We start from the raw sequence: 19,606 nt of genomic DNA on the forward strand, positions 1-19,606 counted from the left end.
GCGCCCTGCGAATACGAAGATTTTACTGTGTAATTTACACCATGGAAGAGCAAGTAAAATTTCTTACAGCTTTCAAAGCTCAAAGGGCACTCTTGTACGTCAAAAGGAAATTTCTCTAAGCGTAGTCCACAGTTGAGACTGGTCTCCAGTCTAAAAATGAAGCAACAAAAAAAGATTAAAAAAAAATTTTTAGTCATCGACCAATCCTAATTGAAATATACGAAAAAATAACCTGGTATTAAGAATAACCATGCCAGAAGGATCAATGGAGATGAGTAAGTCTTTGACACCGTTTCCCATGATAACAGAACTCCGCTCGTTCGCCACATAAACCATAGGTGTCCATATTAAATCATGAGCCACTTGACCGCCAAAGATTTGAGAATGATTTGGTGCAATATCCGAGAACTTGAGTCTGGGGTCGAGATATCGAAACTGAAGCATCATCTGTACGTCGAATTGCTAAAACATAAAAAAAAACGTGCACAAAACTGACCGAGGAAGTTTCAATCCTCAAAGCTGTTACGTTATAATATTATAATTACCAATGTCCTCGCCATGTTTGATTTGATAGTGTATATATAAGCTCTGGACAAGACTTTTACAGGATCGCTGGCGTTTACTTCACCTGGTGGTCTGACCATCTTGTCATAACGACATTCATTGGTCAACTCCTGAAGAAGCTCCGTCTGCGTCATAGTACTAGATACGCTCATCGTCGGGCAACTCTCCTCCCTGTAAAATATGAAGATTCAATAAGAAACTGCTTGACAAGGAAGCCAATGGCAGAAAGTGAAACACTGAAGATGATGAGGAAAATAAATGACTCCTGTGCTACCAGGAATACAGATATTCCATGCAGAAAGCTGTTTACCCGTGTGAGTAAATCGAAAGCAACATATTACTATGTTGTCCCAGCAACTCTTTTGTTTAGTAGATGACTAAATTAATATTCCAGTGCTCGTCTTTCTCGGATAATGCTTCACTGTTGCATTGTGGCGATGCGTGTGACATAAGTGCCGCTTCGCATAATGGCACATGTGACTAGCTAACCGTAGTTAAAGTAAAGGACGCTCGCGCGAACAATCCGTGAATACCATGTTAAACTTGTTAAATAAAATACGGTAATCAAGCCATATAGACTGTTTAAACGTTAAATTATTTAAGGAGATTAGCCGCAATTTTCTGTGGATCAACCATATAAACGAAAACTGGCTAACCCGAATTCTACGTCAGCCCAATGCGTTAATCTACGCGATAAAAAGTTAACGCTTTGTATATTTTCGAACAAATATCATCCTACGTCACGGTTATGTTCGAGTTAGCAAACCTGTTTAATTTAGCATGTGTATCAAGTGATAAATATGCTAGAAAGACAACTGTTTCAGCTGCAGACTTCTAAACGGCAGCGATATCTGCGAAGCCTACTTAACTTTATCAATTCTAAAAAGCATAAGCAATATATCATCGCCATCAACCAATAACCCAACTGTTCTGGATCGACTACAGGAACCTTTTTGATTGTCAAGTATATATGTTTTTCCAACGTTGTTATTACGATTTTGTTATTAGAAGGTCGCAGAGCCGATGACGTTTTCGACTGTAACACAAAGCCGCCCCGTGCCGTTTGCTCAGCCAATCGAGAAGCCAACAATGTCTAATAAATTTCACAGACTTTATCTCGAATGCGTTTAATTTACAAGGCTCAGATTGTTTATACAAATTATTGATATCTACGCGAGACTGCACAGTATTAGCCAATCGTCTGACATTACGTAGCAATCCCGTGATTCCTTAGACACTCATTGTTGTTGCACCCGCGAACCGCGGAGAGTCCCCCTTGTTAACGTAATACTTTGATTTAACTTCTTTTTTTTTTTATTGCCACAGTATGATTAATCGTTGACTTATTTTCCACAAGTCGAATTTTCCTGTCGATTTCCATGAATACTGCTATTTATCACTTTCATTGCGGTACACAATTTCTTAATACGCTCTTACGAATGTCGCGACGAATTGAAAGTGCAAAGGCATTATTGTGATTAATGTTTACGCAGCTGAATCTTAGGTAACATAATGACAGTTGTTTAATTATAACAACACGAAATGTGTAGTTGAACGTATGAAGCAAGTTAATGTCCGTCAGTGTCTTCACCGTTTATCGGAATTCTCGATCAATTTCCACGTATCGTTTAGACGTACGTTATTTCAATTTAAAACATGATCATATTATCCTGCTCAAAAACACAAACCTTGTTCACAGTTGTAGGGTTAATTGAAGGCCGGTAGCTATGCTCTATTGAACCGAGAAAGTCGCCACGCAAGGATATAGAAGAAACTAGAGTATACAAGAGACGATGACCCGCTGTTCCATATTTGAGGGCGGAAAATTTGTTTGAATTTCTGGATATTCATGCCATATGAAGTATCAGTTCGACGTAAACTAGCGCGTCGCGACGCTTGCTCCAAGGTGTAGTAATCTGACTGCCAGTTTGTCAGCTCTTTATTAGACAGTCAAGGCGTCGTTCTTGACACGATATGACTGGACGTCATTTGTGGTTTTCGCAAAAGGACAAATCAGCAATCATTCTTAAAGTACTTTAAACCAGCCGCAAGGCTCAATTCTTAACTAACTATGATAATAGTATTGATAGGAGAGACGAGATGCGTCATTGATAAAGATCAATCGAGATGCATCGAACGTAAATCGCATAGCACTTCGACTTTTCTTGTCTTGAATGACTCGATATATCGAAATAGATTATTAACTTTAGCTAATTGATTTACTGATGCGCTGCGATTAATCAGTTAATTTAACTAATTCTCATTGGGATGACAGCGATAAGGATAGAGAATCAGAAGACACTTTCAAGGTTTGTTTTAATTAGTAAATGATGAGGATTAATAATTAGAGTATTGGCCAGCGTACGGATGAGAGAGTGAGACACAAAGAGACACTGAAGCGGAACCTCGTCTTGCTGTACATTTGAGAACTCCAATAGTCTTCGGGATTCGGCGTCCGGAACAGACAGGATAGAAAATAAATACTCTTATTAAATACTAGACGTAATTATAACTTACACTTGAGCACTATATACAATATCCAATTGCAGTGTCCTCAGGAGAAGCAGAATGATCCCTGGCAGCAGGGTGATCCTGCCGTTTCGAGCCATCCTAAGCTCCCTTGACAGTGAACGGACCGAGTGTAACTGATGTTTCCTTGAAGCAATGCTGAAGGTACTTAACCAGCTACGTTTACGGGAAGCCAGACAGCCGACGAAACTCCCAGCTCCCAGCTCCCACTTCGCTCGTATGCTTGCAGAACACACAATCGGCTTGAGACACCAGCCTTCTCAGTATACTCAAGGATTAAGGTACTCGAATACACTTGAAATCCGTACAAAAGGCACCAACTATTAGTTTTATCTGGTGAATTTGCTATTGTGACTCACGTATGATCCTCTACCTCTAACAACCGTACTTACTATGAGACCGATTTTCCTCTGAAAAATTATGACTGTAGATGCTGCATGTATTCTATTATCTCTGTTGAAACTATCCGGGCTTCGCTATTCTTTTCTCAATAACAATTGTATCGAGATGATTAAGATTAATGTATTTTCACTCATTCGTAATGACTTATCTGCACGTGAAAGACATCATTTTTTCGTAGTCACAGCCTGTTACTCTACTTCCATGATGCTGTACTTAAATTGATGCGCTTTTATATTTCTAGAAATTTTCGTCATGCGGCCATGCGTTAAAAGACTTAATAGTGACGAATTCGTCGATGTCATGGTTTTACGTTTCTAGAAAGTTATCTGATTACGCGCTACTGCAAGAAAGTTCACGGATTATATATGTATATACCTTAATAAGTACTTTATGAGTATTTGGCAAGCTACTCTCTGGTACTCATACTCTGTTTAAGAGTTGAGTAAATCTAGATTAATTAATAGTAGAATTTATGCGATTATGAAGAACCACTTTTTTTTATCTTCCCGCGTGAGATCTTTTCTGTTACTGTACACTCTTGAAATATTAACAGAAGGCGCTCGAATGAATGAAAAGTCTTGAGGATATGACATAACAATATGAGTTTTATTAAAATTGTCTTATCTTGTGTATTAAAATTAATGTCCTGTCTGAGTATGTGGTTTCATACGATTTATTGTATATTCAAGTATGTATATGAAGATCCTGTAGCAATGACATAACAATATGAGTTTTATCAAAACTGTCTTATCTTGTGTATTATAATTAATGTCCTATCTGAGTATGTGGTTTCATACGATTTATTGTATATTCAAGTATATGAAGATCCTGTATCAACTGTGTTAATCTCTTGAAATGTCTCTCAGTGTACGGGATCATGGCTTCTAGAGAAGAACCCAAGTCTGATGATTGTAACTGTTCAGTACCGATGTCATCTAATAGCGTGTACATTATCAACTGCAAAATTAAAAATTATTATTAATCAGTTCGTTGAAAATGTCTTACAAGTGACTATAGCTTTGACGTACCTGAGCCGCTTGAGAGTTTCTACTATTTGTATTCCAAGTAACCGCACATCTGAGTAACGATTCCTTTTCATGCGGTTTCAATTCCTGTATCGTGCTTACCAACCCTTCTTTGCCCTTTTTTATGATACCTAATCATATATAAAAAGAACATTTTTTTTATCAATATTACAAAATATAGAGGAAAATTATTAAAGGATAAAAGTGTCATTGTACCATCTATTATCTTTAATACTTGAAAAGGTCGCTCAAGCCTTAAAGCTAATTTCAAAGCTGCTGTTAATTTGTCAGCTTTTAATAGATTTGCTAATCTCTGTATTCCCAGGGCCAATTCTTCTTTTTCCTCAGCAGCTTTTGTTAATTTTTCTTCAGTTACATCTCGCCATACTACCAGTAATGAATCACTGCCACCACTGATTATGTGGGATTCTTTGGCATTTACTGTCAAAGCCCATACTCTGCTGTCATGCTCGTCTAAAGTAGCTATACATTCTGAGGTTTTTACACTCCATAGTTTCAAAAGACCATCTCCGCCGGAACTAATCAGTTGCATCCCCCGTGACAAGAATTCTGCCTTTAAAACTGATGATTCGTGTCCCTCTAAGGTCTATCAAAGAGAAATAATATTAGAAATATGCAAGTTAGTACTGCAGGGTTCTATTAATTGTTAATTATACCTTTAAACAATTTAGATCTGTCAAAGACCAAAATTTGAGTGTACAGTCAGCTGATGTGGTCAGTAGTACTTGATCAATTGGGGAAAACCTAACACACCATACTCCTCTACGATGACCTCGTAACACTCCTAGTAATTGTAAGCCCTCTGCTGTCCATAACTGCAAATATTTTATTTTACACACAGTTTTGTTCATTACATGTGGCAACAGGTGATGATCAATATCTAATTATACCTTGGCTGTTTTATCTTGGGATCCAGTAGCAATAAATCTGTCATTAGGTGAAACTGCTATGCTATTAATATCTTTTTCGTGGGCCAATTCTGTATGCGTTACGTTGATTGTCACTTCTTCATCTGCAAGTAAAGAAACCAAATTTTTAGTGATTCGTAAAGACTAATTACTAAAAATTTAATAGGCATTGTATTGATAATTACCGAAATTTAACTTTTCAGGTAAATTCCATAATTTAATGCATGAATCTTGACTAGCTGAGACAAAGAACTTAGCTGATGTGTTGGAGACAGCAACTGAACCAACTGAAGCTGTATGCCTAACAGCTGATGCTATACTAGATACTTTTTTCGTTTCAGAATTCATATACCATACGCGGACACTGTTATCCTAAAATCATTAATTTATTATAAATTCTAAATCTCCGTTTAATGGCACTAGCCGACTTATTAGTTAACTAAAATTTGTTGTACTTTGGCTGATGATATTAATACGTGTCGATCGGCTGGGGTCGTTCCAAGTGATAAAATAAGATCTGTATGACCACAGAGTAATTGACAATCCATTGTTACTAATTCATATAATTTTATATCAGCACTGTTAGTTGCCACAGCTAAATGGGAATCATCAGTACCAAGACAAGCGATATCTAAAATTTCGTCACTGTAACCCACCAACTAGTGAGATTACACAAAACTATATATTAGTACTTCAAATTTAAATATGGATGTGAGTAATTTCTTTTAAAAAAACCTCACCTGCTTCTTACATTGAAAGGTATTCATGGAATGAATAATTATATTATGATCCACAGAAGCTATAACTATACAGTTGATTATTGGGTTGTAAAGTAAATGAGTTATAGCCAATCCACCTTCTTCTTTTGCAGAGGATACCAAAGAATTTTTTTGGATATAAACCTGACGCGCTTCCCTCATTTCCCATATCTTAACAATCCCTAAAATTATGTTGAAATTAGAAACAATTTTGTAAAGAATATCGGAGAAAATGATTATGATATAATTGTGCTGTAAAAACCTTTTTCTCCAGCAGCTGCTACATAAATTCCATCAGAATTTTCCCGAGGAAATGGAAGATCGCAGCACTTTGGTAAAATGAAGGCTCCTTCAATTCCCTCAAAAACAGGAACTGTACGAATTGCTGTTCCTTTTGTAATATTCCACAAAATTAATACCTTGTCACGCCCTGAACTATAAAGATAAATAAGCTAATTAGATATGTACATAGTGACTCATAGAATAACATTACACACTTCATATTACTACCTGACCAAGTGTATTCCATCATCGTGAAATGATATCGACGTGATTTTACTAAAATGCCCAGAAAGCACTCTCTCTTCCCGACCATTTTGTGTATTCCACACGTGTATTTTGGTATCATCACCAGCTGCGAAGAGAAGTTGCTTTTTAGTATCTGGATGAAAGGCTAAGACACTGTAAAAAAAAAAGATAAGTAAATGCAAATTCTATGCTTTTTTTTAATCAGACTTACCTCACAACTCCTTGAATACCTTTAAAGCTGTGGGTGCACGCATGATGCTGCAAATCCCACATTCTAACATTACTGTCACTGCCACCAGAACTCATTGACAAGCCATCGGATGAAATAGCAATTTTAGCTACAGGACCATTATGAATAGATTTCCACATTTTTTTAAGTTTCCCTGCTAAAATATTTTTTAAATTACCATGTTTGATAAAAATACTATAAATAACTATGTATTACATATGTTCAAACTAGTACCTTTCCAATCCCAGAGTTTGAATAAGCCACTTTTGTGATGCGAGACAATAAATTCACTATCAGGAAATAGTGTAAATGTATTAATTGTATCTTCATCCTGATCAGGTCCTGTTTCTCCTAAAGATACGCTAACAGAACCTTTGTTTACATTTACTACGGATACAACTCCAATCTTTTGACACAATATATAATCACCATCTGCACTCCACTAAAAAGACAATTTAACAGCTAAAATAAGAATATTCTAAATGTGTTTATTATAAATTAATAATGCAAGTAGGCATACCTCAATATTCCCACCCATATAAAATGCACCATACTTAGTTTCTACCTCAAACCTGTAAACAAATTCTGTGTTAAACAAAATTGACGTTTAATTTATAATTTTATATAATATTCGAAATCTACATACGCTTCCTTCAATTTATTTGAGCTCATCATGAATTTACAAAAATAACTGACAAAGTTTTTATAATTTTTTAAAGCTTTAGTCTCAAACACTTTCCAGATACTCGGTTTTATCAAACACGTGTTCACTGAAATCAGATGTGTTAAAGCGTTTGGATCATTTGGACGAATCATAAAATTATCTACAGCTGATATAAGATTTTCTTTTGAAACATATTTACCTATAGTAGGTATCTTTATACTCAATAGGAATTCATCCATTATGTTTGCCATTTCTTCCACCAAAGTGTATGCCACTGATGCCATTGGTTGTTAAAAAAAAAGTTTTCAGTTTTTAAAAATGGCGTTGCTCACGAGGAGGTGCGTTGCGTTTCATGTCTGGCGAAAATATTTACCCCAAATGCCAAATATTCTTCAAACAACCTCGCGAGATGCTTCGCAAAATATAGCTGGAGAGTTACCAGATTATGAAACTGTTTACAAATTTTCCTTAATCCGTGAGGCAAGCACCTGGAATCGAGTAAAACTGCAACAGTCTATTCTAGGTGGGCTTTGTATACCTGGATCTTTTATACTTACCGGTGTAAATATTATTTCTGAAGATATTTTTGCTAGTATATTATTTATTGGTGAGTTTATATGTAATAATATAGATTTCTGTCATACTTCACTGCATAAGATTAATGGTGCACTGTTTTGTTTTACAGCAATTGCAAGTAACTTATTAATGCATTCAGTGGGATATTGTTGCAATAATATAATAGGATTTGTTTACCTGCATAAGAATAATAAGGATGTGGTACTTGCTTATAGTAATTATTGGGGAAGAAGACGGGACTTGTACATTGAAGTAGCAGATATTGTTCCTTTTTCTAGCATACCACCTTCTATCACAGATCCGTTATACAAAAAAGTGTATTTTTACCCTTCAAAGGAAATTTTAAAGATTAATCTTACAAAATCAGAAATTTTTGATGATGATAAAATGAATCATGTTTTTGGAGGTATTGAAATAGTAAAGAAATGATCTTTACTAATGTGCATAATTCTAATCGTATAAGTAAAAAAATAATTTGTTACATAAGATAGGTATTATTTTAATGAACTTTTATACATGATGTTTGGATAAAAAGTGACTATTATTTATCATCAAATATTGATACAATGTTACTTCTATATCCAATGATATCTATGACCATCGATAATGAGCATAGGCGCGATTTGCTTCACATTGCTTGTGAAGTTCTTGTTTTCTTCGTACAGCACGGCCCTATAAACGAATGAAAGATTCATTTAAATAAATAATAAAAATATTAAATGAAAATTAGTATATTTCGCAAAATGAAATCTACCTGATTTTTGGATGCTTCAATCAATTCCCATGCTAACTTTTCTGGTAAGTGTATTGTACGTTCTTTATCTTTGGCAGCTTCTATTATCCACCGAGCTGCTAAAAAAGCTGACCTCGATTCTCTGATTGGAACAGGAACCTGAAATTAAAGTTAGTAAAACATAAGTAAATTGATAAACTGTTATTTCAATATGACCTTTGCTCAATCAATACATTGCCATATATATATATATACACACAAGTATGATTGTGATATGCAATATACCTGGTATCTAACACCACCTCTTCTCATTGGCATAAGCTCAAGAACAGGTTTGCAGTTAGCTAAAGCTTGGTGCAAAATTACTGTAGGATTCAATTCAATCTCTGTTTGTGCCTCGAACGATGATGAGTTATATTTTTCTAATTGAATTCTTTTTACATTTTCAAATGTCTTTTCCAGTAAATTCCTTGCTAATACTTTTTTGCCCTTTCTCATTATGTAATTTGTAAACTTTCTGTATGCATAGAAGGAAAACAGCAATTATACGAATAAACATATAAGATATTCAATATAATAGTACAACAACAAACCTAACGATTGGATCGTAAAATTCAGAACTTGTTTCATCATTGAATGCTGGTTTGATAGGAATGTGAGCAATCTTCTGAAGCTCTCCGGATTCCTTAAGTTTATTTTGTTCACTTGGTATGAAAGTTCCCTTAATAAAAGTTGATGGAAACAAACTGTAGTTATTAGTCAAACTAATTACACCTGATCTGCAATTGAAAAAAGTTACAAAATACTTGTAGCCAGAATGTAGGTTACAATTGTTTTCTTCACTATAAACTAAGAGACATGATCACACAATAGATTATTTTAATATAATTTATATAATCGTCACCGTTTAGTTCCAAGAAGAACTTTTTGAAATGTAACTTGTCTCAGCAACGTTCGAAATATAGCCATTTTTTCAAGATTTAATTATTTCAGTGTATTCATTCAGTTGCCCTGTATACTACAGCTTAAGGTGACTTTGCGACAGGCGATCTAGCTGTTCTATACTGTGAACTGTAGTTAAGTTGTGATTGTCCATCTCGGTTCTTGGGCCTGGCCGTCGTTGCTTTCCCATCAGTTCAGTGCAGTTCAGTGCGAATGAGTGCGAAGCAGTACGGAATACTCAAAGAAGTTTAGTGAAGAGAAAAATTCTCTGGATCTCGTTGGAACTGCTTGAAAACTTGAAATTTACTGTACTTGTTTATAAAATTGTGAGCCATACAAATGGTTCAGTTATTGCACGATACGTATGCTAGGCTAATAAATTCTTGTGGAAAGGTCTCCTAAGAGGAGTGCCTTGACAAGTGGTTTTGTGTACGGGAACCGAACCTTTGAACCCTTCAGAATGGCTGAAAATCAGGGAAACTCCTCGAATCAGGCAAATCAAGGTAAATAAGAAATTTATTGTTTGAAGTGTAACACTTGTTTTGTATTTTTACTGTTCTAACCTAGATTCCTTGCTAATTGGTATGAATCTCCGCTATATAGGTAGAAACGGATTTTTCGTTTTAGGTTCCACCAGAACTTTCAATTTTCAGCGTTTAGATTTTCGATCTAATAGTGATGTTCAAAATGAAATGACAGGTACGCTCTCATTTGGTCAATTTAGGAGAAGTCATTGACAGTCACTCATAACATAATTTTATGTTCAATTTACTAGCAGAGAGGCGAAGGCAGTTGAGACTTAGTTTTCAGACACAGGGTAGTGGTCTGTCATTGTCTAATTCAACATTGTCTAATTCTTCTGACACACCTGTGCGGCCACCTTTGTCGTATGTATTACAAGATTAATATAATTGTACTTATTCTAAATATTCTAATAAAATAGAGTAATCTTATTATTATGTATAGGTCTTCGCGCCCAAGCTTGCCTGTACCATTACCTACATTGCCAGTGAGGCCCCGTCCTACGGGGCAACAAGAATTTCGTCCTGATAATGCAAGGTTAGTTCAATTATTTACTATAGGAAAAAATCTGGATTAAATGTTATAATATATTACAGGGACACATTACGAATGTGCCAATCAATGCAGAGCACAGGTAAATTACAACTGACCCCTGATGTAGTATACGATTTTACAAGCGAAGATCTTCAGGATTTGGGTGAGATAGGAAGGGGTGGGTTTGGTACTGTAAATAAGATGATACATAGGATAAGCAATACCGTCATGGCTGTGAAGGTGAGATAATACATCAAAAATTCTTTAAATACAAAGAAAATTCTATCTCGCTTTGGACGAGTATCCACTCGTATTTTGCATTACTACAATTGGTTAAAAAGAACAAAAAAAAATTTTTCTTTATATACGAAAACATTCTATTTTTCTATGCAGAGAATTCGTTCGACGGTCGACGAGAGAGAACAAAAACAATTACTGATGGATCTGGAAGTTGTAATGAAGTCCAATGAGTGCCCATGCATTGTGCAATTTTATGGGGCTTTATTTAAAGAGGTATTTCACAATTATTTAAACATCTCCCACAACCTGTAGCATATTTCAAAACACTAAAAAAAAATACTATTTTTTACAGGGAGATTGTTGGATTTGTATGGAACTAATGGACACCTCGCTAGACAAGTTCTATAAGTTCATATATGAGAGACTAAACGAGAGGATACCTGAGTGTATCCTCGGTAAAATAACCGTAGCAACAGTTAAGGCGCTAAATTATCTAAAAGAAAAATTGCGGATTATACACCGAGACGTAAAACCGAGCAACATTCTGCTCGATAGACGTGGCAATATAAAATTATGCGATTTCGGTATTTCCGGGCAACTTGTAGATTCGATTGCCCGTACCCGAGATGCTGGCTGTAGACCATACATGGCTGTGAGTTAACAACATTTAATACAGTTATTATAAGCCCTCGATTTGCATACGGACAACCCTTAATTATTAAAGCCTTTTTTACAGCCTGAAAGAATAGACCCTCAGCGGGCACCAGGCTATGATGTAAGGAGTGACGTATGGTCTTTAGGCATCACGTTAATGGAAGTAGCCACCGGATATTTTCCTTATCCAAAATGGAACTCTGTTTTCGAACAGCTCTATCAGGTGGTGCAGGGTGATCCTCCTCGACTGTCACCCAATGAGAACGGCAATCATTTTACCATGGACTTTGTCAATTTTGTTAATACATGGTAAGACATTTCACTTATTCTCCTGAAACCATAAACCTCTGAAATCCTATCCTATTCAATATTAATTTCTCTTCCTTTGCACTTCAGTTTAATTAAGGAAGAGACTCAGCGCCCTAAGTACAACAAACTATTGGAGCATCCGTTTATACGGAAAGCTGAAAAGGCGACGATAGACGTAGCTGCATATATTAGTGGCGTGTTGGACAATATGGCCAATAATGGGGTCACCCCTTTCACCACCAATCAGCCTTAAACGAATAGGAGTCACCACAGAAGATGAAGAAGAGCAAGGGAGAAAGCATTCCTTGACGACCTTCCGTCGGATGTTATATTTACAGAAATCAGAATGAAAGAATGAAGGAAAAAATGGAGAAGCATGAGCCGCTCCTCCCACTAGTAGGTAGACAATTGCAAGGGCTGCCGTCGTTGTAGAGCTATATCACGTCAGAATACTCGATAGCGAGTAGGGGTTAAAAGAAATGAAATCACAATATCCAAGTAGAGTTGATAAAGAAGAAGAGTGAACGCATGGAATAATTTACTTAGCATACTTTCCTACTGAGCTCACAAGAGTCCACTGCAAAAATACCTCTTATAAACATTTAGATATCATCTCCAGAACGATCTGTAGTTCTTGTAATATTGAAAAATAATCCGACGAATTGTTGTGAATTGTATATATTGTTTAACGTTTTACTTCCATGTTTTATAAAGCATATGACTTGGAAATAGCTCGCCAAAACAGTACAAAGTACCTAATTGCTCGTTCTGGCGATTTTATTAGGAACAAGCTTATACGAACGTTAAAAAAAAAATACTGTACCGTAAGGAGAATAAATAACAATTAATTGCGAATCAACCGAGTCTGACGAAACAAATTTTAATACTCTCCCTATCGCTGTTATCACATCCGGAGGTAAAATGATGCTGGTGGTTCCGACGTGAATGGTCAGTCGTGGTGAACCTAGGGAATACAAAGCTGCGGGTACAGGTGCTACCCGGTACCCAGACGGAAGTGAAACGCCAGGTAGCTCAGGGTTGTGAGAGCGTCGATCGATATCCAGAGCGAATAGAGTATAGTAGGAGTCGTCAATGCCGCTGTTGGTCCCTTTTCAGGTAAGAAGATGGCGGCTAAATGGGGGTGCCGATGCCGGTGGTAGCTGGAGGCGATGGTGGTAACATTCGTTGTCGCTCCTCCTGCTGTTACGTTACGTTCCACCGGGACCAATTATCATTTAAGCCGGGGAGTCTCTGGTAGTTGAGTCGCAACGGCAGCCTACTCGTAAATCGATCAGGAATTCTATCAGTGGCTTTATAGTTCGCGAACCCTTATATTCCTGGAAATATCGTCATCGGGAATTCCTTGGATCTCAGTACGCAGTACCAGAGCATTAAACCTGCTACCAGTGGGTATAATTCATCGAAATTCAAAAGGACGACGGATATTATTTTATTTATTATTATTAGTTATATTATTTAATTAAAAAACTTGCTATTAGATCAAAATTTTTGAAAATGTTCATCAGGGATAACGTGCGTGGTATCCCAAAGTGAACTGGTACCAAAGTTTAACTGAAAGGTGTTTAACAAGAGCGTGTTCATTGTTTATAACGTGACCAAACATTTTTTACTGTCCTTTTGAATCAAAACAATTTTATTTCGTCTGTGTGGTTCATGTCTTTGACTACGTCGGGTTGCTATCGGTACCGAGTGCTGAATTCGCCTGAAGGTAAGTGCATCCTGCATAATTATTACACTACTAATAGTCGTAAAAATCAATTCGGAATATCAAATTTAAAGATGGTCGAAAATGGTAGTGGGATCGATCAAGGAAAAGATAATAGAAACGTAGTTGAATGTCGATCAGGTTCCCATCAGCTTCTATATGGTCCCTTTAGTTCTGACAGAGTGCTGCTGTGCGGTCGGAGGATCAATTTTTCTGAATATTTTATGATACCTCTACCCTCTTGGAAGTTATATATCTATATAACAAGTTATAACGTTCTATAATACCCATTGAAATACGTCCACATCACCCGAGAAGGTGTGATCTATTATCATTTCCCGTTAATATCTTCTTCTGGTGTTGCCTAAGAGTCTAGGTTTTATTTACCTTTAAAATTATATTACAACATAATTTTTTCCAAATCTTCATACATACCTATCAGTAGAAAATCCAAGAAGAATCTATATGTAGGATATCAATTGTTCTTTGGATAGTAAAAAGCATAAGCTCTTGCAGTGTCCTTGAGCTAAGCTCTACAGACCTTCTTGATTGTCTCATCCATGATTTTATCTATCTTACATCAAGACTCTAATATATATAAACAAAATTTAATAATTTAATAACTCTATCTGAAAATTTAATAATTTAATAATTCTATCTGAAAATTGTCAAGAACTTTAATATGTAAAGTACGCATAGGGTCGCGGAGCAAGCACCTGTTATTCACGGTATATAGATTGGTTGGCCAGTGTAGTGAGTCAACCTGACGTCGCTTGGATGGCGGCAGGTGCTACAGAACCAGGTGGGAGGCAGAGGGATGGATGTTCCCAGGAGATTATTGATCGTACCGCGCAGATACTTCCAGTTTGACGACGGACAAACGGACCGATCGCCCCTATTCGCTCGTTCACCTTGCTGGACACAATAGGACCACCCTCTAACCGCCCAAACAAGCATCCCTCCTTGGTCTGGTTTGGCTGGTATCCACTTGCTACACCCGGGCGACTGAGGACGGTGGGGTTGAACGATAACGAATCTCTTCACTGGCCCTCCCACAGGATAACCAATCCAGTCGCGTCTCTCAGAATCTCATACGCCATTCGCGTCCACCCCTAGTGAATGGGCTCTGAAGGCGGTCCCGATCGAGTGTCGCAGTATAATAAAACCTGATATACCATCGGGATGCTACAACCAGATACGACCCCCCTCTGGTAGCAGTGATCCTGTTTCAATATATATCTTTATACATTGAAAAATACTTATGGTCTGCCATATATTCTCTGACAGAGGGTAGCTTTCGATCCTATAACCGTAACGGACAGTACAGCTTTTACTTCCGCTTCCGTTTTCAGCCTACTGCACCACAATTTTGTTTCCCTATCAAAGGTGTCAGGATGCCAGGTGTCTGCAGAGTAATGTCCAAGAAGTTAGGTTATGTAGGCACCCTCATGAAATAACCATAAATTTTCTTTTCCTTAAATCCTTGTAGTTTTCATCGGGTAGAATTGTGATTCTGATTTTTCAATCACAATATTGTATACTGCCAATTTATGTAGCTGAGGTCGTCTAGCGAGCCGGTTACGTTCCTGGGTATAGGTAGATCTATGGTGGCTGATAATAACAGTGGACGTAGAGCTGTGTAACGTAAGTCCTATGCATGGTCCACCTGCGATGAACCAGGCACCTGTCGCCGCACGCGCACCAACGACCCCCGGTAGGCTGTTTGCCAGCCGCCCCTATTATACTAGTCACCCCCATGACAGAGTAAGGGACGAAAGTACGATCTAGCCCACGTCATCATACGTCGCAATCGGCTATACGTGGCCAGTGGTTAACGTTTTATTACGTCGTTCATCCATCCGTTCACGTATTCATCAACTTGCATTTTTACTGATCGTCCATTGTTTTTCTAAAGTATTTTGGTACCATCCAAGTAGTACAATAGAAGAAGACTCCGTATAGCCTAGTACCGGGAGTGAAAGTGTTGTTAGGGTAGCACCTTTGGTTGATGGAAATTCCAGAAGGCAGTGAAGACGCGTCTGAAAATTGCGTAATGTTGTGAAAATATAATTGATACCAATTATAATAGAATTGTCAATATCCTTTTGGGGACGCAAGTCATACTTACTGCATTGGCGTTGGGTGAGCAACCGTGAATGGGACCCAATGAGTTTGAGTAGCTCAGTAAGAGTGATTCTGAATAAAATCGCAATACAGAAAATCCTTAAGGAATTTTCAAGTGAAGTAAGAAGAATTTCTTCGAATCACATTTTCACAGATTCCTTTGATATGAAAGATGGTGAAAATGAGAACGGAGGTACTCGTCGTTGATGAGGGACTGACGGAGGAGGAATCAGTCCTGGCGAAGATGGATGCGGAGGAAAATTACGGCGTCGAGGCAGAGTTGACAAGTTTATCATGGCTGCAATCGCTGGACATAACGAGTGCGTCAAATCTACCGACGCCACCTTGTTCGCCGTCGCCGCCGCTACCGCATCCGCAACCCCAATCCTCTGTCGCTCATCATCCGCCGAAGAAGATGTCTCCTTTGCTCAAGGCCGAACTAGGTATGCGGATTGGTTGTATCCACTTCTTGTCAATTTTGCATAACTATTTTTCAAGTGAAATTACGAATGTTCTATTCGTCTGGATTTTGTAGATCTCGTGGAGAACGGCGAAAAGTACCGGACAGACTCTGACGCTAAACCACCCTTTTCCTACGCCACCCTGATCTGTCTTGCTATGCGAGCAAATAATAATAAATTAACCCTGTCCAGCATCTACAGATGGATTCGGGAAAATTTCATGTATTACAAGCATGCGGATCCAGCCTGGCAGGTAAGTCTGAAGATAAAGAAGTTTTTCTAGAAAATTATTATATAGAGAAAAATACATGATTTATTAAGTAAATTTATTTATAGAATTCAATACGTCACAATCTCTCGCTGAATAAATGCTTCGTGAAACTTCCTCGTACAAAGGATGAACCAGGCAAGGGTGGTTTCTGGAAGTTGGATCTAGAGCGTCTAGAGGAAGGTCGACGTTCCAGAAGAAGAGCCTCCTCCCGGCGTAACGGTGGTGCCAAGACTAGAATCACACCGAATACTCCAGTCACATCAATACTCTATGAGACTCCACCAAGCAGCGTCTCACCACCGATTCCCGATAGTCTACCTGAAGTACCTGAGTCTACGCAAGTGAGTCTCAGCGAAGATGACCTTACCGGACTCCTTATCGCCACCGTTGGCTGGGACGAGAATCAGTTGGATCTTTTGGATTCTCTATTGGATTCACTTTAAGAAGTTGTGACAGGTATTTTTCAGAAAAATTTTTTCTGTGAGGATCCAAGCAAAGAACTAGAATTATACTCGTGCGGATTAGGTGTGGATGAATTGTGCGTACTTTGAGATGTAAGTTTGCCTTAAGTTGGGTGTTAAATAATCGGCGGGCCCGAAAAAGGTTCATTGGCCAGGTCAACTTAGATAAGGTATACCTAGAGGAAGTCCGGGGTAAGATGGGTCCAGTGGGTCAAGACGAGCTACCCGTAAAATGATTCGAAGATCAATCATCATATATTTTTGGATTTGCTCTGACGTCATTATTCCCTTAAGAAACCGTCTCTCACTCCACCACTATATGCCTAGAGACTTCTCAGGCATTCATATATCGTATGAAAAACATTGAGTATATATAGCTGGATGTTGAAAATATCAAACAGGCTCACGTTTCAGGTATTTTTAGATAATGCGTACAACCTCTTAATTATAAGAGAATATCAGAATTATGCTATAACAAGTGAATGAAGACAGTCGTCCAGAACAATGGAGAATCCTATTTAAAAAAAGTCGAAAGCACCATTAATCAAAGAAAGAATAATAAAACAATAACGTTGACACTAACGGCGTCTGCTCAAGACTCTTTCTTTCAACATCCAAGTTATCATATACAGATAATACAGTCAGTAACGTTAACGTTAGCCGTACAGTAGTTAATTTCCGACATTATAATGAAATGCATAAAGAGAAAAAGAGAAAGAGAGGGACAGAGTATGGTAACCGATCAAACATATTACCTATTACAATGTACATTAATGAAATGATAGAAAATTAATAGTCGGTGTGATAAAAGTTTGAATTGGTGTTTTTCCGCTCTAGTTCACGCCTTGTAAAAAAATCCGTCCAAATATTCAGAGTCGTTATTTACATTTTGAATCATTATGTTCGATGATGGAATATCCGCCCACATAACGCAAAACACACGTTTGTGCTATGTGGACTAAGTCAAGGGATTACCCATACAAGACAGAACATCCGAACGACATTCGAATTATGTCTGCAATGTCCTACTGACGTCCGTTGAAAAATGATATGCGTGATACATACCGTAGACGTCTTATGCAGATGTTCTTAAACACGACGCGGTATGACATCTTTAGAATGTCGTTTTAATGTCGGCATTTATGTTGCCTATTATTCTTTTTTTACCATTTGCTATTATTATTATCATATAATTTATAGTTATTAACTACAATACCATTTGGGAACCTTACGCACCTATACACCTATCAGCAGATCCGTTACTTTTAACGCGTCTAACTTTCATTGTTGTGTTATTTCATAAGTTATATTACCTTCGAGAAATGCTCATAGGACGGCTTCTCGCGGCTTAAGACCACCAATGTGCGTGCCGGTACATGGCCGATGACTGCGCCATCTACCTTATAAGAATATCTTATTTGTATGAAGCAAATTGTCAGATGAATGTTAGAAATGCATCCTATGAATGACAGGTAGGATGTGCAAAAAACGGACACAAAGACATCCGTAGGTGGGACAAACATACTTCTAAATGACATCTGCAAGATGTCATTTGAAGATTTACGGGTGTCTATCGTAAATCAGTAATGGCGATTAACGACGTCTGTATGACGTATTTCTAACATCCCAGTGTTGTGTGGGTAGTTGCATCCTTATAGTCAGTTCTTCACTTTCGGTTAAAATTTAACCTGCGAATAAATCCCCAGCTAACCAATCATTTTCATGTTTTAGGAGTTTATCCGCAAGTTAAATTTTATTGAAAAGTGAAGAAACTGGCCTTTAATTTTTTTAAACAATTAACGCGTACGTATGTGGGTATGTATTATTATTTTTAATGACAGTTTGATGATGTACGACTGCCATTATTATTATACCTTTATATCGTAAGACCGTTATTAGTCAAGTTTATATGTAAAGATAATGCACATTGGAGTGTGAGGAGTTGTGAGTATGAATTATATGTATAGTGACAATGAATGGGGAATGTGATATTTGTTTGTCATTCGATATAAATGGTATAAAGCAGTCGAGTGCATTTTTTTGACTGTAGCAGTAACTCATTTTTATTACGCATATATACAGTTATTAAATTATAATCTGTTGTAGCTCTGGTATAGTAATTGATAATATGATATGGTACATACATAATATAGTCATCTCTCAAGACACCTTTGACTGTCCCTATGATAATTAATATTAATGAATCACTAGCAATCGCGTGCCTTGAAGTAAACAAGAGTTTTATTCTTTGTATATTATATGGGTAATACCATGACGCAATACTGCAACTTATATCTATAATATTCAATACGAACGTGCTCAATGCAATGTGTTAAGAATTTCGATTTGTATCCTTATAAAGCGATAGCATGAAAATAAAAAAGTGAAGCATATACTTTTCTTATTTTCTTTTTCTTTCGTGTCA

The 19,606-nt window shown here is 37.3% G+C and overlaps 6 protein-coding genes across 17 annotated transcripts in view; 3 read left to right on the forward strand and 3 right to left on the reverse strand.

The window, feature by feature from the left end:
• Nucleotides 1–3,213, reverse strand: part of LOC107267850 (glycine receptor subunit alphaZ1) — a 5,295-nt gene extending 2,082 nt beyond the window's left edge. The window contains exons 1-4 of one of the 3 annotated variants that reach the window (XM_015740007.2): nucleotides 3,082–3,213; nucleotides 546–735; nucleotides 233–462; nucleotides 68–150 (exon numbers count right to left, since the gene is read on the reverse strand). In XM_015740007.2, coding sequence (XP_015595493.1) covers nucleotides 68–150; nucleotides 233–462; nucleotides 546–735; nucleotides 3,082–3,173 — 595 coding nt within the window. In that variant the 5' untranslated portion in view covers nucleotides 3,174–3,213. Of the gene's footprint in view, nucleotides 1–67; nucleotides 151–232; nucleotides 463–545; nucleotides 736–874; nucleotides 968–2,252; nucleotides 2,464–3,081 lie in introns of those variants that run through there. The other 2 variants (XM_025085063.1, XM_015740008.2) reach the window with 2 other exon arrangements.
• Nucleotides 3,214–4,080: 867 nt separating this feature from the next.
• LOC107267849 (transducin beta-like protein 3) lies at nucleotides 4,081–7,969 on the reverse strand. Of its 3 annotated transcripts, none has more exons than XM_015740006.2 (15): nucleotides 7,828–7,969; nucleotides 7,611–7,734; nucleotides 7,485–7,536; nucleotides 7,199–7,406; nucleotides 6,947–7,118; nucleotides 6,718–6,888; nucleotides 6,470–6,642; nucleotides 6,190–6,389; nucleotides 5,905–6,108; nucleotides 5,635–5,821; nucleotides 5,432–5,553; nucleotides 5,198–5,356; nucleotides 4,737–5,127; nucleotides 4,524–4,651; nucleotides 4,081–4,452 (listed from the first exon to the last, which is right to left on the reverse strand). In XM_015740006.2, the coding sequence occupies exons 1-15, from the start codon at nucleotides 7,910–7,912 to the stop codon at nucleotides 4,261–4,263; spliced, it is 2,568 nt and encodes an 855-aa protein (XP_015595492.1). In that variant the 5' UTR covers nucleotides 7,913–7,969; the 3' UTR covers nucleotides 4,081–4,260. The 3 variants fall into 3 exon arrangements, with proteins under 3 accessions (XP_015595492.1, XP_015595491.1, XP_024940817.1); XM_015740005.2 differs by having other exon boundaries at nucleotides 6,947–7,121; XM_025085049.1 differs by lacking the exons at nucleotides 5,635–5,821; nucleotides 5,905–6,108 and having other exon boundaries at nucleotides 6,201–6,389; nucleotides 6,947–7,121.
• Nucleotides 7,930–8,703, forward strand: LOC107267854 (transmembrane protein 186). 2 transcript variants are annotated; one of them, XM_015740014.2, is made up of 2 exons: nucleotides 7,930–8,235; nucleotides 8,314–8,703. In XM_015740014.2, exons 1-2 carry the CDS (start codon nucleotides 7,947–7,949, stop codon nucleotides 8,631–8,633), a joined length of 609 nt encoding a protein of 202 aa, XP_015595500.1. In that variant the 5' UTR covers nucleotides 7,930–7,946; the 3' UTR covers nucleotides 8,634–8,703. The 2 variants fall into 2 exon arrangements, with proteins under 2 accessions (XP_015595500.1, XP_024940852.1); XM_025085084.1 differs by having other exon boundaries at nucleotides 7,930–8,151.
• On the reverse strand, nucleotides 8,683–10,059 carry LOC107267853 (28S ribosomal protein S7, mitochondrial). The gene is made up of 5 exons (XM_015740013.2): nucleotides 9,842–10,059; nucleotides 9,531–9,716; nucleotides 9,223–9,454; nucleotides 8,959–9,096; nucleotides 8,683–8,876 (listed from the first exon to the last, which is right to left on the reverse strand). Exons 1-5 carry the CDS (start codon nucleotides 9,904–9,906, stop codon nucleotides 8,796–8,798), a joined length of 702 nt encoding a protein of 233 aa, XP_015595499.1. The 5' UTR covers nucleotides 9,907–10,059; the 3' UTR covers nucleotides 8,683–8,795.
• LOC107267852 (dual specificity mitogen-activated protein kinase kinase 4) lies at nucleotides 10,013–12,997 on the forward strand. Of its 6 annotated transcripts, none has more exons than XM_015740009.2 (9): nucleotides 10,013–10,382; nucleotides 10,483–10,578; nucleotides 10,655–10,766; nucleotides 10,846–10,938; nucleotides 10,998–11,175; nucleotides 11,329–11,448; nucleotides 11,528–11,827; nucleotides 11,912–12,138; nucleotides 12,226–12,391. In XM_015740009.2, the coding sequence occupies exons 1-9, from the start codon at nucleotides 10,340–10,342 to the stop codon at nucleotides 12,389–12,391; spliced, it is 1,335 nt and encodes a 444-aa protein (XP_015595495.1). In that variant the 5' UTR covers nucleotides 10,013–10,339. The 6 variants fall into 6 exon arrangements, with proteins under 6 accessions (XP_015595495.1, XP_015595496.1, XP_024940837.1 ...); XM_015740010.2 differs by having other exon boundaries at nucleotides 10,045–10,382; nucleotides 10,658–10,766; XM_025085069.1 differs by having other exon boundaries at nucleotides 10,079–10,382; nucleotides 10,447–10,578; nucleotides 10,658–10,766.
• A 284-nt stretch (nucleotides 12,998–13,281) lies between these two features.
• On the forward strand, nucleotides 13,282–19,574 carry LOC107267867 (forkhead box protein J1-A). Of its 2 annotated transcripts, none has more exons than XM_015740031.1 (4): nucleotides 13,282–13,867; nucleotides 16,143–16,431; nucleotides 16,524–16,702; nucleotides 16,786–19,574. In XM_015740031.1, the coding sequence occupies exons 2-4, from the start codon at nucleotides 16,161–16,163 to the stop codon at nucleotides 17,161–17,163; spliced, it is 828 nt and encodes a 275-aa protein (XP_015595517.1). In that variant the 5' UTR covers nucleotides 13,282–13,867; nucleotides 16,143–16,160; the 3' UTR covers nucleotides 17,164–19,574. The 2 variants fall into 2 exon arrangements, with proteins under 2 accessions (XP_015595517.1, XP_015595518.1); XM_015740032.2 differs by lacking the exon at nucleotides 13,282–13,867 and adding an exon at nucleotides 15,896–16,048.
• The last annotated feature ends 32 nt before the right edge of the window (nucleotides 19,575–19,606 follow it).

This window comes from Cephus cinctus, unplaced genomic scaffold, assembly GCF_000341935.2.
Source record: "Cephus cinctus unplaced genomic scaffold, Ccin1 Ccin1_scaffold0457, whole genome shotgun sequence".
Classification (NCBI taxonomy): Eukaryota; Metazoa; Arthropoda; class Insecta; order Hymenoptera; family Cephidae; genus Cephus; species Cephus cinctus.

Excerpts from the sequence above, each read along its gene's own strand:
- LOC107267849 (XM_015740005.2), bottom strand. The coding sequence starts at position 7,912 with ATGGCATCAGTGGCATACACTTTGGTGGAAGAAATGGCAAACATAATG. Across the intron at positions 7,735-7,827 it reads TATAAAGATACCTACTATAG|TGAACACGTGTTTGATAAAA; the intron begins GTAAATATGTTT and ends ATCTGATTTCAG. Across the intron at positions 7,122-7,198 it reads CAAACTCTGGGATTGGAAAG|CAGGGAAACTTAAAAAAATG; the intron begins GTACTAGTTTGA and ends AAAATATTTTAG.
- LOC107267854 (XM_015740014.2), top strand. The coding sequence starts at position 7,947 with ATGGCGTTGCTCACGAGGAGGTGCGTTGCGTTTCATGTCTGGCGAAAA. Across the intron at positions 8,236-8,313 it reads TGCTAGTATATTATTTATTG|CAATTGCAAGTAACTTATTA; the intron begins GTGAGTTTATAT and ends TTTGTTTTACAG.
- LOC107267853 (XM_015740013.2), bottom strand. The coding sequence starts at position 9,906 with ATGGCTATATTTCGAACGTTGCTGAGACAAGTTACATTTCAAAAAGTT. Across the intron at positions 9,717-9,841 it reads GTTCTTCTTGGAACTAAACG|ATCAGGTGTAATTAGTTTGA; the intron begins GTGACGATTATA and ends TTTCAATTGCAG. Across the intron at positions 9,097-9,222 it reads GAGGTGGTGTTAGATACCAG|GTTCCTGTTCCAATCAGAGA; the intron begins GTATATTGCATA and ends CTTTAATTTCAG.
- LOC107267852 (XM_025085068.1), top strand. The coding sequence starts at position 10,340 with ATGGCTGAAAATCAGGGAAACTCCTCGAATCAGGCAAATCAAG. Across the intron at positions 10,579-10,654 it reads TGTTCAAAATGAAATGACAG|CAGAGAGGCGAAGGCAGTTG; the intron begins GTACGCTCTCAT and ends TCAATTTACTAG. Across the intron at positions 12,139-12,225 it reads GTCAATTTTGTTAATACATG|TTTAATTAAGGAAGAGACTC; the intron begins GTAAGACATTTC and ends TTTGCACTTCAG.
- LOC107267867 (XM_015740031.1), top strand. The coding sequence starts at position 16,161 with ATGGTGAAAATGAGAACGGAGGTACTCGTCGTTGATGAGGGACTGACG. Across the intron at positions 16,432-16,523 it reads TTTGCTCAAGGCCGAACTAG|ATCTCGTGGAGAACGGCGAA; the intron begins GTATGCGGATTG and ends TGGATTTTGTAG. Across the intron at positions 16,703-16,785 it reads ATGCGGATCCAGCCTGGCAG|AATTCAATACGTCACAATCT; the intron begins GTAAGTCTGAAG and ends ATTTATTTATAG.